Raw genomic sequence first — 16446 nt, 5'->3', positions numbered from 1 at the left:
TGATCAATAATAAATGTTTTGGGTTAATTGTCTGCACTCCTAGAATAATATTGCTAGATTTTATTTTAAAAAATAAATAATTTTTTTTAATTTTTTATTATTAGATAAACTAATGTGAAGTTCATTGAATAAATCGAATATTAATGTTTAACCCTTATATAATTTCTTGGCGAAATTTATTTCATAATACAAAATGCATTTATTTGACAAAATTTATGTTTAAGCCTAAAGCATGTGAGCCTTTTAAACGGTAGAAGGCCAAAATTCCACCATATAAACACCCATTGCGGTCTATGCCAAGTGACCCTCCCTTCACAAATTGCATATGGTAGATGGGTCTAAAAACGTCACGTTATAGCGTTAGTGTTATGGTGCGCTATAATGGTTATTTGACAAAATTGTGCAAAACCAAAAGCAAATAGGGTTTTTTTTTTTCATCTTTTCATTTTTTGAAAGCAACTAAAGAACCTGGTTGTAGCTGGATTGAGTTGAAAAGTTTGAGTACTCATGCATTTTTTGTTGTTGGAGACGATATGCATCCTCAAATTGATGAAATACGGTTGGCGTTAAAACTACTGTTAACCAAGTTGATGAAAGATGAAGGATGTCAACCTCTTTTGGATTCATTGCCCCTCCTGAAACTATCATTGATGATTTGAAAGGTATTATTTGATAAATGTTCCCATTCTTTACCAATCAATGTTTCCAATTAATAGTGATTTTTCTTTTGTTGTATGGATTAAGGTACGGTTTAATTCCTACTGTTAAAGAAGGCATCTTAGTAACTGTATTAAGAATTTGAGATAAATACAAAGTGAATCTGAATCAACATCTTCTTGTCTTTAAACTTATTTGCTCCACTTGCTTTCCTTTTCTTTGTGGTATATTGGTTTTTATCGATAGAGTTTCAACTTTTATTTTGATTCTTAACTTTCTTTTTTCATTTTTCCTTATTCTCGTAGATCAAGAAGGCAGCCATGAGATACAACTTAGGGTTTGTAGTGGCTTGCCGCAACATTGGGGAGATGATTAACCCATGCACAATGTAAGACTATTGTTCATTATATTCAGAAACCTCTATTTTATCTTTTATATAATTTCTTTGATTAAGATTTTTGTGTGAAGATTCTTTTACATTTGAGAAATTTGTCCTTTTCTGTTGTGCATTTAGAAATAAGTTTGTTTATATTGAAGAATGCATGTTACCATTCTTCCTCCAATCCTAGAAGTTGTTATTACCACATTCTTGTTTTCCATCATTTGGTAACAATATATATATTCTTCCCTCCCTTCATAAAATTTCAAGCTGTGATTGATATGTGCAAATGATTAGTTCAGTAGTCATGCTGTTTATGGGGCAAATACTGACATGAATCACAATCCGAATCTGGAAAAAGGTCACTAGTCATTTTATCCTCTCAGGTCAACCAGCTAACAAATTATACTTGCTATAATTCCAACTATATAATGCTTTGGCAATATCTTAAACTCCAAGGTGTTCTTTTTCGTTTAAATTGGCCAAGCTCATATAGACCAAAAAGAAAAGCAAAGCTCATCAATAGATACTACAGTCCCATCATAGATCAATTTAACGACCAAACACGTGTGTTTGGATGAGAAAATTTAAAATTCTAAGAAATTTAAAATTTTAAGAATTTCAAATACTTCAATTGAAATTCTTTTATTTTCAAAATTTTGTGTTTGGATAAAAAAAATTAAAATTAAGAATTTTCAACATTTTAAGGATTTCGGGAATTCAAGTAGAAGAGATGACGAAAGTTAATAAGGGAATACGCGAAGATTTTAAAAGATTCTTTTATAAAAAAAAAATTTCAATTTCTCATCTTTTAGAAGGAAATTGAAATTCTACATTTTTAGTTGTTTAAAATTTTGTTTTAAAATTTTAAAAATTTAAATTCTTCAAAAAAAAAAAACATCCAAACAATGAATTCTAAATTATAGAAATTCCAATTTTTAGATAAATTACTTTTCTCAATTAAAATTCTCTATCCAAACATAAAACCTATGAAAATTGATGGTATGGAATATGGATGGAGTTCTAGAAGTACACATGTATTTATTATTGGGTATATAACGATAAAATTTTGTTCTTTCAAAGTCCTTGGTGTAAGTACGGGCAAATGCATCTTATATGCTGTGGGGTAATTATTTCCACCAGATTTTTTTTTGTTAATGTATACAAATTTTTTTTTATCCCCATAAAAGTTATATATTGTCCTCATTAGATTTTTTTAATCCAAAATCCTGATAAACATAAGATATTTAATACAAAAATTATATGTTCAAGTTCAAATTATTTAATCCAATTCTCATTATTATTATAATAACATAAAAAAAATATATCACACATTGCATAGAATACACCATTGTAACATTACAAAAATAATTCAATAATTATTTAAATAAAAATTATCTAAATATATCTTTTAGTAAAAAAAAAGATAGATTAAATTATTTTAATATATTAGATTGTTATATTTTTTGAAAAAAATATTAGTATAATAATATATTAGATTGGATAAAAATAAGAGATAAAAAAATTGGTTAAACAATCTCTCTTGATGAACTACTCAAGGATTGAGAAGAAGAAAGAAAGTGGAGAAATAAATTGGGTTGACACAAAGATAATGAAGAATTCAAATTACTTATTTTAAGAGGTGAGTAAAAATTATATATTTTTAAAACTTTTATGATAATTCTTTTAGGAATATTTTCATTTTATACTGTATTCTTGATATAAAGAAATTATGATTAATGATATTTTATACTGTTGGTTATTTTAGTAAGTGACATTACATTTCAAGCACTAAATTAATATTTCACACACTAAATTAGTATTGACGATACAAAATATATAATATTTTTAAAGTATAAAAATATGTAAAAGACAATTATAATTGGTAAAAGTTTAATTACTTTATATTTTTTTATTATGATATTATATATTTTATAGTATTTATTCATATTTTACTTTTGTAAAAATATTAGAAATTATTTATTGTCTCTACTAACAATTTTTTTTTTGATCCATTGGTGGTTATAAGTGTGAAGTTACTACACATCTAAGATCTTCACTAAAACTACACGAAAGAAAAATTGTTCTGCTACAGTCTGCTTTATTGTTGGAATCCATGGATCATTATTTTCTTCTATATTCACTTGCTGAGTTTCTGTCTTATTACTTTTGATCTAATTCCCTGGTGAAACTGATAGCTCTATGCATATAGTTTTATGCACAAGGAAATCCTCAACACCCAAGAGCAGTAATTTGAGGAAACCCTATCAGGGGTGAGAGGATAGGATTCTTGGGCAGGCACCACCCTCCACCCTTCTCATTCATTGTAGAAATATTTATTCATACATGTAATTACATGATCTACAGACAAGTTATTTTTAGAATTTTTGGTTCTTGTATCGTGGTTGCCGAGGTCTGATATGATTTTCTAAATTGTTGGTTGTTTTGTGTTTATATGATTTGTTAAAGGAAATAACTCGATCTGATGCTCATTTCTTGCAAGATTGCTTCTACATAAACATGATATTGTATGACAATAAGGCACACTTGCATCTAACAAAAGCAACATACAAGCTTGTTAATCCATGGCTTGTGACCTCTACTACCTTGTGTTGGACCATGTTTTCAGTAAAATGTAAAACAGTACTGACATAATGTAAAACAAATAATGTTGAATGCTAGTGGCCTAGCACGTTTTTTTGTTTTTGCTTTTGGAGATGAGTGGCATATCACGTTGATATAGTCAAAACATGATAATTTCAAATGTTAATCATAACTTATTAGTAATGTAACAAAAAAAACAACTTATTAGTAATAAAATTACCCTTTCCATAAGTGTCATAATACGTGCTTCAATTAGTTAGATTCTTACAAAATACATTTTTGAGAATGGATCAAATTTTTAAGTATGACTAAATTTTTGAGAATGGGTCAAACTTATGGGGGAAATATGTTGGGGTTCCACCATAGGGCTAAAAATTTTAATTATAGTGGTTACTAAACATTATTTAGGGTTCAAAATTTTCTCTTCCTTAAAAATAATAATGAAAAGGCTTTGTATTCAATTAAATATGTTTGACCCCAATAAAATAAAACTTGCAAAATCAAGAAAAAGTATATATAATTTAAATTAAGGTCCAACATAAATTATTATCGTTTTTTTATATGATAATGAAAATGAAATTTAAACCTAAAAGCTTATGTAAATTATCTAAACTTTTTACCACTTAAGTCAACTCTAGCAGGTATAAAATTTACTCATTTAAAATTTTACACACACAATCACTTTAAATTTAAAAAGAGTCACAAACCAACTATTAAGGCTATTTAAAGTATAACTCCAACCTATTTCTCCACAATTTTCAATTTTTCAATGTTTTTTTTATACTAGTGGAAGAAAGACTCATTGTGCCTGCGTCTATCAATTGAGAAAGATGTAGAAGATTATCAAATGAGAAGAAGTAGAAGATTATGAGTGGTTTGTAGCAGTTAAAGGATTAATATATAAAAATGTGGAATACTGAATAAAAAATGAGAAAATAAAATTAAAATAGAGAAATAAATAGGTAGTTAATTTGTGGCAAATAAAAGACAAATGTCTAAAAACATTCAAAACCAAATGTGGATAACTATACCTATACCTATAGATGCATGGATGATTTAATTTCCTTTTTATTTTTGGTCGATATACGATTTATACCACATATTAATTAATAACTATAATTACATTATTTAATTTTGGATTACGGCCCATATAGAAAACCCATCTAATGTGCATGTCCAATGAATTTATCGGAAACAGTTAGTGGACATGTCTAGTTTCTTTCTGATATTGAAACTAAAAGGAAGTGGCAATTGTTTTCTTGGTGCCAACATAAGATGAATAATTTTAATATTATCTTTTGGTAAAACTGATATATGTATAATAACCTTCATAATCCATAAGGACTATTTATTATTAAATTAAAATTAATTATCACAAAATTTATTATATAAATTTATAAGGGTATTAAATATATATTAAAATTTTTAATATTATATATAACGATATTAATTATTTTATAACATAATTAGTTTATTAACGCGAAATCCGTATCTGTTGTAAGAAAGAAAAGTATTGAACTTGCCTATCTTGTGTTGGGTGCACAAGAAAAGTGCCGGGTGCAGAAATCAATTGCCAACGAGGGTTTAACGTTCTTGCATCTTTTTCGCACTCACGTTCTCATTTTTGTAGTTCAACCTCCAGCAAGCATTCTCAAGCTCCTCCTCTGGTAACACTTCTTCTGCGCACGTTTGCTTCATTGTCTTTTGCTCTTTCTTTTGTTAAAAATATAATATTTAGGTGCCATTTGTTTCTCTCTCTCTAAAGTGAATGTGGAATTTTAAATCATATGTTATGGGTAGATGTTTCTAATGATCTTTGGATATTTCCCAGCTATTTCTTTTAATTCTGTCTCACTTATAAATCAATCATTGACAGCAAGCAAATAATAGATGTTGTAGTATGTATTACTGATTCTTTGTTCTTCTATCTTTCAAGTTGCAAGACAATAAGAATCCCCAAAAAACTAGAGATAACAGTGATTAGATGTGTTTGTTAAAACTTAATGAAATGGAAATTGCATCTGAAGCTGTATGTAAAAACTAGAAATGTTTCTGAAAGAGTCTCTAATATAGCATAAGATAAGGATTTGTTCATTTCCGTCTTAATAAAACAAATTGTTGTTTAGGTTTGTGGCTTCATGCTGGTGTCATTGGTTTGGTCATAGTTGTTCCCTGGCCTGGCATTGTCTTTGACTCTTGAATCTTGAGCCAGTTCCTTTTTTGGGTTGTTGAACATTCCGGGCTTTAAAACATTCCCTTCTACCAGTCATATTCTTGCACTTCTAAAAAATGGAAAACTCAGATACGAAGCTGACAACTTCATCCCTGCCTCCACCACCTCCAGTATCTGCGGAGGAGCCAGAGCCCAAGAAGTTGAAGATGTCCACCACAACTTCTGATGATGAAGAATGTGCAGCTGGCACAGGCACCAAGAAAAGATACAAGCGCCGTAAGGTTGCTATTTTCTTTGCTTACTGTGGTGTTGGTTATCAGGGTATGCAGAAAAACCCTGGTGCAAAGACTATTGAAGGTGACCTAGAAGAAGTCTTGTATGTGTCTGGAGCTGTCCCTGAACAGGATCGTGGAGTCCCTAAACGATATGACTGGGCTCGCTCAGCTAGAACTGATAAAGGAGTTAGTGCTGTTGGTCAGGTTGTCTCAGGCCGGTTCTATATTGATCCACCTGGCCTTGTTGACCGCCTTAATTCAAACCTTCCTTCTCAGATAAGGATCTTTGGTTACAAACGTGTGACAGCTTCTTTTAATGCCAAGAAGTTTTGCGACCGGAGGAGGTATGTCTACCTCATTCCTGTGTTTGCTCTTGATCCTAGCTGTCATCGTGATAGAGAGACCGTCATGGCTAGTTTGGGATCTGGAAATGAGCTTGTTAAGTGTTTGGAGTGTTCTGAGAGGGGCCGAAAGGTGATAGGATTAGTTGGTAATCGTAAGAAGAATCTGGAACTAGAAGCTGTGGATGTCGAGGCTGGTATTTCATCAAACAGAGACTCTGGAGTTACAGAGGATGTGGAGGTTTCTTTGAGCAAAGGTGATGATAATCATTTAAATGAGGAATATGGGAATGATAATAAGGGTGGCATGAACTCTAAAACTGGCCTTGAGACTATGGTTCCGGTTCAGGAAGAGGGTACTCCTTTTAATGGTGAATCTGTGAATAATTCAGACATTCTTGAGGATGAAAAAGTTAATGGTGAGGATAAGCTAACCAATGGAAGTGGGTTTTGTTATGGTGAGAAGGAGAGAGAGAGATTTAATAAGATTTTGAAGTATTTCGTCGGGACTCATAATTTCCATAACTTCACCACCAGAACAAAAGCTGAGGACCCCGCTGCTCGACGTTACATTATTTCATTGAATGCAAACACCACTCTTGTAGTTGAAGGCATGGAATTTGTAAAGTGTGAGGTCGTGGGACAGAGCTTCATGCTTCATCAGATACGGAAGATGATTGGGATGGCAGTGGCAATCATGAGAAATTGTGCACCGGAGTCACTTATCGATAAAGCTTTGCAGCAGTGAGTACAACTTCTATTGTTTATTATGACAAGTTTCTATTTAAAATGCAGTGCGATTCTCATTGGATGTAATTTTTTATTTTCACTTTTGTTTTCCTAAATGCAGGGATGTTAACATTAATGTGCCTACTGCCCCTGAGGTTGGATTATATTTGGATGAGTGCTTCTTTACTTCATATAACCAGAAGTGGAAAGATCATGAAGAGTTGTCCATGAAAGCATATGAAAAAGATGCTGAGGAGTTCAAAATGAAGTACATATACTCTCATATTGCTTCCACAGAACAGAAGGAAGGAACTGTCGCTCTTTGGTTGCATTCTTTGAACCATAGAAATTATCCAGATCTGCATGTTATCAATGAGGAAGCCATCCCCGATAACAAGAGTGCTGATCCCAAAGAAGCCATCACTGATAACAAGAGTGCTGATCCCAAAGATGCCATCACCGATAACAAGGGTGCTGATCTCGAAGAACACATCACCGATAACAATCCTGTAGTTGTGACTCAGTGAACTGTGTTCCAGTTGTTCAATATGAACTCTTTCTTTCTAATGGATTTGTGCCTCACTTTTCACTACTTCTGGTTGATTACTATTTGCCTAGCATCCCTGCTTCGCTACATATACATACAATCAATATACAAAAGATGTGATCTGTTTCTGTGTCCAACACTCACCCACTCGGTAAAGACACTAAAAGAAATTAAATAATATTTTTGTTATATTTTGTGGGTGTTTTATTGTTCAGTATGATTTTTACTTATCTAAACCATGGCTGAGCAATGGTCATTTATTTGTGCTGTAAATTGAAATCCATTGCAAAAGAGAAATGCCTATATAGCACTTGCAAATCTAACTCAGCTGATTCATCTATTTATGGCGATTGCAAATTTCATCTACTATTTATGATCTTATGGTTAGTACATGTTTTGTTAAGGGTGATTTAAACTTGGCATGCTTTCATTATATTATAGGGCTCACTACAGATAATGCATTGCTGTACATGTGGATTATAGACAACGAATCGATAATGTTAAGTAAGCACAAGTTGCCTAATTATATGTCCTTCATTAATGCAAGTTAACAACTCTTTTTGTGCCCCTGGAAGATCAACAATGACCTCGTACAAGTAAAACGATTATATTCAAATTTGCTAGAGGTAAAGTAAAATGTCGTGGATTTCGTTGTTGTTGTGGGCAAGATTAAGCTGATGTTTATACTGAGTTTATTTACTAAGATATTTGCAATGCTGTATACAATGCAGAAAGATGCAGAGCTTTAATATTTGCTTGTGGAAAGTAGTAATTTAGAGTTTTCATCCTCTCATGTGAAATTTCTACCTAGATCTTCAAATGTTACAATCTCAACCATCAAAACTTCATGTCTACATTTTTTTATTATTTAAATTTGCTCTCTTTCTTTAAATTAAGGGCTATGATTTCACATGACCATAATGTCACATGAGAGAATCCATTCCCCCTATGGGATGATTATATTTTATCTGCTCTCCAAACAGTTTTCCATTCTTACGAAAGTGTTGTGTTGTTTTTATTTTGCACTGGCCGACAGTACAACTTAGTCAAATGACAACTGAATCTTAATCTATACAAACTAATAGCTGCATAACAGAAGATACAATACCTCACTCATAATTCCATACCAATACGTGTATTGAATCAGCCAAATGTCCTTAGTAATAATAAATGGTATGTGTTGGTGTTTCATATGCTATCTGCGACTGATTTCTAAACTTTTTTTTAATAAGTTTGCAATTATATTTTCATAATTTAACAGATTTAAAACATTAATTTGTATTTACATTTCATCTATGCTACTATAAAATATAAATAATATATAAGATAACAAATTAAATAATAGAAAGGAAAATGCAAATAATTATGGTTAAATTACATTTAACATGGTAGGTATATATTTATTTGCATTTATATATGTTAATGTTGCTTTTCGATTTTCCCCCCAATTAGAATGCAAGAGATCAAAACATATGACTCTTAGCAAAAAATTTAGCATAACAAAAATTAAAAAGTTCAACTTATATACGCAACAAGTGTAAAATACTTTCTTTCTTTCTTCGTACCCATTGCCCATTGCCCAGAGGCTCTTCGCTATGCGAAGGTATGGGGGAGGGATGTTGTACGCAGCCTTACCCTTGCATATGCAAAGAGGCTGTTTCCGGATTCGAACCCATGACCAACAAGTCACCAAGGCACAACTTTACCGCTGCACCAGGGCTCGTCCTCCAACAAGTGTAAAATACTTATTTAAGAAAAAAGAGTGTAAAACATATTTACAAACACATCTAAGAAAATTTGACTGTTTTTATTTTTTTAGAGGAATTTGACTGTTTTATTATATCTTCCTATTCATTAATATATGACGTGGCGATAGGGTAAATTCTTATTAGATATTTGCATAAAAATAATTTGAATTGATAGTATAAATCAATTAAACATGATTAAAGTGAAAGCAGTAAGACTTGTGCTTTAGTAATACATAGATAGATTAGAAAGATACATAATAGATGGGTTGATGCAAGCACCACCTTAAGTTGCACATGACAACTTCGATTCCTTAAGCTTTTCTTTGCCAAAAAGAGAAATAAAGTAAGAAATGGAGACGTACTAGAATTCATTTTTATTATAAATTACTGATAGAATGCTTACATAGGCTCTATCATTTTGAATCTATCTTGTGACAAGGGTCTAGATGGACGTTTTCTTTATTATTTTTTATTTATGCAAAGGCATATTGTACTGTTGGCAGTTGGCAATATTGTACTGTTAATGAAAGTATTTTGATTGCATTATCAAAATCAGTTAACTTATTCAGTTTTAACCAAATAGGGTCATTCAAATTGTACCTGAAATAGATATTGCTTTTGGGGGGAGGAAGCATATGAGAGAGAGAAGGAATGGGGAGGCACTTGCATTATGTTTCTGATGTCATACAAATGGTTTTGGTTTTTTATTTTGTTTACAGAAAGATGAATATAATGATGCAATTGTTGTTAATAGGAGCCAATATTTGCATGCTTTTCTTGCCTCTTCGTATCTTAAACAATATTAGCCCCTTTTAGTACTTCAAATTAACCCTTCAATGCATATTGCATCACCATTACATAATTCACTCACTCCTATTCCCTTACATCTCTTCTTCTTCTTTGTCTTATTTCTTCTCTCATTTCAAAAAATGGGAAGGCCTCCTTGTTGTGACAAATCCAATGTGAAAAGGGGTCTTTGGACTCCTGAGGAAGATGCTAAAATACTTGCCTATGTGGTCAATCATGGAACTGGAAACTGGACATTGGTTCCGAAGAAAGCAGGTTTCTTTGAACCTCTAACTTTAAAAAGAAAAATGTAAAAATAGGTATTAAGAGACAAAATTTCATATGGTGCAACTTTACTCACTTTTTCTTGAATTTGTTTGCAGGGCTTAACAGGTGTGGTAAAAGCTGCAGGCTAAGATGGACCAACTACCTAAGACCTGACCTCAAGCATGATGGTTTTACTCCCCAAGAAGAAGAGCTCATTATTAACCTACATGGAGCCATAGGAAGCAGGTATGTTCTACTCTTAATATTTGGAAAAATTCTTGTGTAGCCTCAGTGCAATGTATGAAACCAATATGAAAGGTGGCACATTAAAACTACATAATCAGATTGGCTTTGAAGTTTAAAATAAAATCTAAATCTTGAGTGTAATTTACCTTCTGTATAAGAACTTATCTTGCATCATTTTTTGTAGTTTAACTGCATATTCCATTCACCTATATGCCTTATTTTGGAAAGGGGATCTAATTTTTCTAAAGTGCATATAATTAATTCCAAGCTATATCTCATCACTGTATAAGGGTACAATTAACTAAATTCTGTTTTTTTTTTCTGATATAGCTATTAGTCTCACAAAATAAGCAAAATTAGCACGACAAAACTTTATGCACTTGTTGGTTTATGTTGCATGAGAAAAAAATACAAACTCAGCTGTCTTGGTTTATTGAGAGAATGAACTAACCATAAACTTTGACATGCATAAAAAATGTGCCAACTATATAACCCACCCCCCCGCCCCCTTCATTTTTCTTAGCTTTCCTTTTAACATTTTTTTAAGACAAAAAGCTAATCACCTTATTTGTGACATCTAATGACAAACATTTTTTTTTAACATAGATGGTCTATAATTGCAAAAAGACTACCCGGAAGAACAGACAATGATGTCAAGAACTACTGGAACACAAAGCTAAGGAAGAAGCTTATGAAGATGGGAATTGATCCGGTAACACATAAGCCGGTATCACAAGTCCTCTCTGACTTGGGAAGCATTAGTGGCCTCCCAAACACCACCACAAACCAAATTGCTTTTATCAACAAGGACTTGATGATGAGCAACATGCTACCAATTACCAAAACTGAACCATCAGGTTCCAACAAGTCAACGGTGGAGCACACACAAGAGGGTCAAGTTCCCTCATGGGAACACCACATTCCTTACCAAGTTATCATCAACTCCGAAAATATTCAATCACATGTCTTAAGTGAAGCTGCATCCTCAACCTCATCCTCATCTTCCTCTAATATCACGCAATTAGGATCACCACAATCCTACTCTTGCCAAACCCCTCAGGCTCAAATTGCCCCTCCTTGTTCCTCCTTTGATTGGAGTGAGTTTCTTCAAAGTGACTCATTTAATTGGTCATTGAACCCCTCCTCAGGTATAATTCAAAGTGAAGCTGAACTTTCCAACAATGCCAAAAGCAATGGCAATGACATGCAAGGAGGTGCAAGTGAGGGTTCTGGTTCTGGTGCTGTTGCTTGCGGTGCAAGCATGGAATATCAAATTAACAAGCAGTGTGAAGCTCATTCATTTGTGGATGGTATTTTGGACAGGGATAGTGAGATAAGAGCAGCATTCCCTGAGCTTTTGGATGCTTCTTTTGACTGCTAAGTGCTTAGTTGTATCATTTTGTTTTCTGCTTATTGAAAATTAGTAGGATAATTAAGTACTAGACTTTTCACATTAGACTCAGTCCCTAGGATGTGGAAAAAAAGTTAGACCATTCATTATGCTTTTCTAGTTTCAGATTTTATTATGATTTAGCCTCTTTAGTCTTTACTATGTCTCTTTAAATGAGTTAGCATCCTTGTTCCTCCTTTTCAATGCCTTTTTTAGTTTTTGAGGGTATGGTAATAACAGGTTATGGGTCACCCACGAATTCGAATTGACCCAAACAAATCCAAATAATGAGTTGGGTAATTTTTGTTTTTGGATCATACCCGAGCCAAATCAATCAAACTTGTTGAGTTTTGAATTGTGTCACGGGTTTTAATATCCAAACCTGTTGACACGTTAATTTGTATTAAATTATTATTATTATTATTAATATATGTAATATGTAATATATATTTTTAAATTTTAAAAAAAACAAATATCATTGATTATTGATTATATAGACTTAACAATCTGAATTAAGTAAACATCAATGCATCCTTAACCTTTAAGATCAAAATAACAAGAGTTTTATTGATTAAGGTCACTTTAGATGGACTTCTAAAAATATTTCGAATCTATTTACAAAGAATAGATCTCATAATGTTACATTAGTTTTGGTAGAAAACAATATCAAGAAAAAATCATGTTTGATTCATTTAATAAAAAAATTAACTTATAAAAAATTTAGTTTATAAAAAATGTGGCATTTAAAAAAAGGACAGACAAAATTAAAAATTTTCACCCGTTAACCTAATCCAACCTAAACCGTTTACAACCAGGTTGATTTGAGTGGGTTTCATTTTTTTTTTATAAAATTGATTCAAACCAACCCGTTTAAATTTGATTTGATTGAATCACATGTTTAACTAAATCCAATCCAAACTGACCCTCTTGTACTACTATTTGATTGAGTTTTTGGAAAAATTAAATGTTTATTTTTTAAAACAATCTGTTGCTACACATATACTTAATCTTGAGTAAATATGTAGTTATATGATTAAGATTAATTCTTTCTAGCGCTTTCACGTCATAAATGTCGATATTCATACTTCGCTTACTTCTTGTGGCTTCCTTACTAGTGTTAGGACCTCCTATAAATAGGAAATTCTTAATGTGGATAAATATTTGTACGAAATGTTATTATTATTATTATTATTATTATTATTATTATTATTATTATTATTATTATTATTATTATTATTATTATTATTATTGATCAAATAAAAAATACAGTTCTTTTTTTATAAAAATATTATAAATGTATGTTAAATTTTATTATTTTTTTCATTTATGTTAGATTGTTTAGTTAATTATGAAAAATATGAGGTATACCTAACAAAAAAAAAAGATCTACCATTACTTTGTTAGGTGTGATTAAAAGTATATGGATTGAGTTTGACCTGTTTATTTGTCAAAGGTTTTTCTAAGAATATGAGTTTGACCTATATAAAAATTTGACCTGACCTACAAGTTTATTTTAAAGATCTAGTTTATCATAATTTAACACTAAAACAAAGATAAAAATATATATAAGACTTTATAAGAATCAAACCTAATTTATTTATATGATATAATCATATTTTTAAGGTTTAATATAACATTTATAATCCTTATTTAAAAATAGATTTTGTCATAAGACATTTAAATAAGACATAAATTTATTTTTTTAATAAACTTAATTATAAAATTTTAACTTGACCTTTTATATAGATATGCATGATTAACATTTGAAAGATAAATAAATGTAAGATTTTAATAATATAAATTATAACAAATTTAATATAATAATAATACTAGCATTGAATAAATATTTATAATTTTTTATATAGGTCATTCTTTTAGGTCTAAAAGACTCTTTGAATGATTTAGTGTCTAACGTGTTTAACTAAATAGACTTTCTTAAAAAAATTTAAATGACCAATATTGTCTGAAAAGATCTAATATGAGGCTTGATGTAGAGTAAATCATAGATCTCTATCAAGTGATATAACCTATTTTCACTTCTATTTATTACTAAACGTGTAATTATTTGTCAATTTTTTTTAACTTAATCATAATTCTTAACTGTAAGTCTTTGAGAATTAGGAATGTAATTTTGAAGGAAAAACTTTCTTAACCATAATTATCCTAACCAGATCAACTTAGATTAGTCGAATCCCCAATGTAGTATTTGGATACTAGTAATCCTTGACCCAAAAATGAATAACAAACCCTGAAAATGAGCAAGAGATATCAGTCGTTCAGTTATTGTCTAATTCCCTAAAATGTAGCATCACCAAAAGTAGATAAGAACACTTGTTAATTAGCTTGCAGATATAGCAACTGTCTGAATGGATCAGTCAAAAATTGTACGGATATGACCCTAAACATAGAAAGCTAGCTATTTACTATATTTACATGTACAAGCTCTTATAACAAAAAAGAATAATATGTAAATGCATTATCCACCACTTGCCTAATATTCTCTCTCTCTCTCTCTCTCTAACTAAAAAAAACAGTTAGGTGATCAGTTAAAAATTCTTAATTAATTGATAGAAGGGATATTTCAGAACCATCATATCATAAGAGAAACAAAGAAAAAAGAACACAAACTTTGATTCATCATGAACACATTGCCGAGATCATCATTTTCATTTCGAAGGCAAGGATCTTCTGGTCGAATATGGCAAGATCAGATACAATTCGTGGAACCAAATGCCAATGCCAGTGCTAGTCTTGGTACATCTTTGGGGAATAACAAAATCATCAAGGAGAAAAATGTGTCACAAATTGAAGGGGACATAATGGGAAGAAGGTTGCATGATAATAGTAAACGTGTCACACGCTCATCTTCTGCATCTAAAATTCATAATAATAAGGTACATCGAGGTTTTTTCTATTCCATTTTTGGGCGATGTATGAGTCCTCCAGCAAGTCGAGATTGATCAGACTTATCATTTCTTATACAACAAATTAGGGTATTTTTTGGGACATATTATTGGGTTTTTCATGTTATGCAAATACTGTCTCCGTTCTATTTCCAATGAACATATTCTCGTTGTTCTTAATACATTCCATGTTCTTCAATATGATCTTATTAGTGTTATTATGCTTATAATGTTTTTAAGCTATAACGAATTGAATGTTCAATAACAACAAAGCAAATAAGCAAAAAAAAAAAAAATGCGAAATTTGCAAATGTTTTTAAGCCGTTCAGAAAATTCCAGCATCAATGTACGAGGAGATGTTGCCATGCATGTGGGAATAAAAGATATACAGTATAACGTAGATGCTAACAAAGTGCTTTTGCCTGCTATTTATTGTAATTGGTGAATTTTAGGTGGGTCTATTCAAGGTGTTTTTAGCATAACATGAAATTTACCTAATAATAAAAGGTGTTTTTTTCTCTCTCCATGTAGAAAGGATATCCCTAGAAGTTAGAACATTAAAGTAGGTACACCCTGTTTAACAATGTTTTTTTTTCATATATAGTTGTCTACTGATTGTCTTAGATCTTGTTGATTAATAAAAAAAAATGTGTTATTAAAATTATTCATCATAAAATAAGGATAATGGTGAAGTAAAAAGAAAATTGAGCGTGAGTAGTGAATAAAAAAGATAAATAAATAAATACTAGAGAATGAAGAAAGACTAAAACCAATTATTCCTTACTTGCATTATGAATAATGTAAAAATTATTAATCATGTTTGTTTTTCATTTTTAAAAAATAATCATAAGTTTTTAATTGGGCTCAATGAAAGATTAACCTAATCATAAGTCTGAACTCTAATCAATAGGCGATTTGTTACAGTAGTACATATTTGATTTCCCTTATATATGAAATAAATTCCACCGAAAGAATTGGTCTCACCATGTTGTGCACGATTCTGGCTCAAACAAGAACAAGAATATCTCATATCATATCTAGTCTAGAGTAAAAATAAATAAAGTTAGCTTGACCCACGTGCCTTGCCGTCAACCCAACCCACCAGAATGGACTAGACAGTTGAGCCATTTTAGATTGCTATAGTCAATTCATTCACTCAATATTATAATGGATGGATTGGAAAATCATATTGTCTAAATAAAAAAAAACTAAAAGTGAATGGATAAGAAAGGTTAAAATGTGAATGAGAATAAGGATTGGAGAATATTGAGAATTGACTTTGGTAACCTGAAATTAGGGAATGTGAATGATTTTTTTTTTAAGCAAAAAATAGCATCTCATCTCATTCCTATGACAACTTGTCGGTAATGTAAGTCGGTGAGTTCAGTGTTGAAGTGAATT

General features: G+C 31.1%; 2 protein-coding genes across 3 annotated transcripts; both read left to right on the top strand.

The window, feature by feature from the left end:
* The first annotated feature begins 5139 nt into the window (after positions 1-5139).
* On the top strand, positions 5140-7750 carry LOC100811976 (tRNA pseudouridine synthase A). Of its 2 annotated transcripts, none has more exons than XM_041012825.1 (3): positions 5140-5307; positions 5767-7173; positions 7280-7750. In XM_041012825.1, the coding sequence occupies exons 2-3, from the start codon at positions 5930-5932 to the stop codon at positions 7683-7685; spliced, it is 1650 nt and encodes a 549-aa protein (XP_040868759.1). In that variant the 5' UTR covers positions 5140-5307; positions 5767-5929; the 3' UTR covers positions 7686-7750. The 2 variants fall into 2 exon arrangements, with proteins under 2 accessions (XP_040868759.1, XP_040868760.1); XM_041012826.1 differs by having other exon boundaries at positions 5163-5307; positions 5985-7173.
* A 2632-nt stretch (positions 7751-10382) lies between these two features.
* Positions 10383-12133, top strand: LOC100811448 (transcription factor MYB35). The gene is made up of 4 exons (XM_041012990.1): positions 10383-10515; positions 10623-10752; positions 11359-11545; positions 11621-12133. The coding sequence occupies exons 1-4, from the start codon at positions 10383-10385 to the stop codon at positions 12131-12133; spliced, it is 963 nt and encodes a 320-aa protein (XP_040868924.1).
* Positions 12134-16446: the final 4313 nt, after the last annotated feature.

The sequence above is a fragment of the Glycine max genome, chromosome 19, assembly GCF_000004515.6.
Source record: "Glycine max cultivar Williams 82 chromosome 19, Glycine_max_v4.0, whole genome shotgun sequence".
In the NCBI taxonomy this organism is placed as follows: Eukaryota; Viridiplantae; Streptophyta; class Magnoliopsida; order Fabales; family Fabaceae; genus Glycine; species Glycine max.
Note: the sequence above shows the minus strand (reverse complement) of the source record. Positions and strands in the feature narration are given on the sequence as shown.

Coding starts and splice junctions, on each gene's coding strand:
- LOC100811976 (XM_041012825.1), top strand. CDS start 5,930: ATGGAAAACTCAGATACGAAGCTGACAACTTCATCCCTGCCTCCACCA. Junction 7,174..7,279: donor ATCGATAAAGCTTTGCAGCA/GTGAGTACAACT, acceptor TCCTAAATGCAG/GGATGTTAACATTAATGTGC.
- LOC100811448 (XM_041012990.1), top strand. CDS start 10,383: ATGGGAAGGCCTCCTTGTTGTGACAAATCCAATGTGAAAAGGGGTCTT. Junction 10,753..11,358: donor CATGGAGCCATAGGAAGCAG/GTATGTTCTACT, acceptor TTTTTAACATAG/ATGGTCTATAATTGCAAAAA. Junction 11,546..11,620: donor ACACCACCACAAACCAAATT/GCTTTTATCAAC, acceptor GGTTCCAACAAG/TCAACGGTGGAGCACACACA.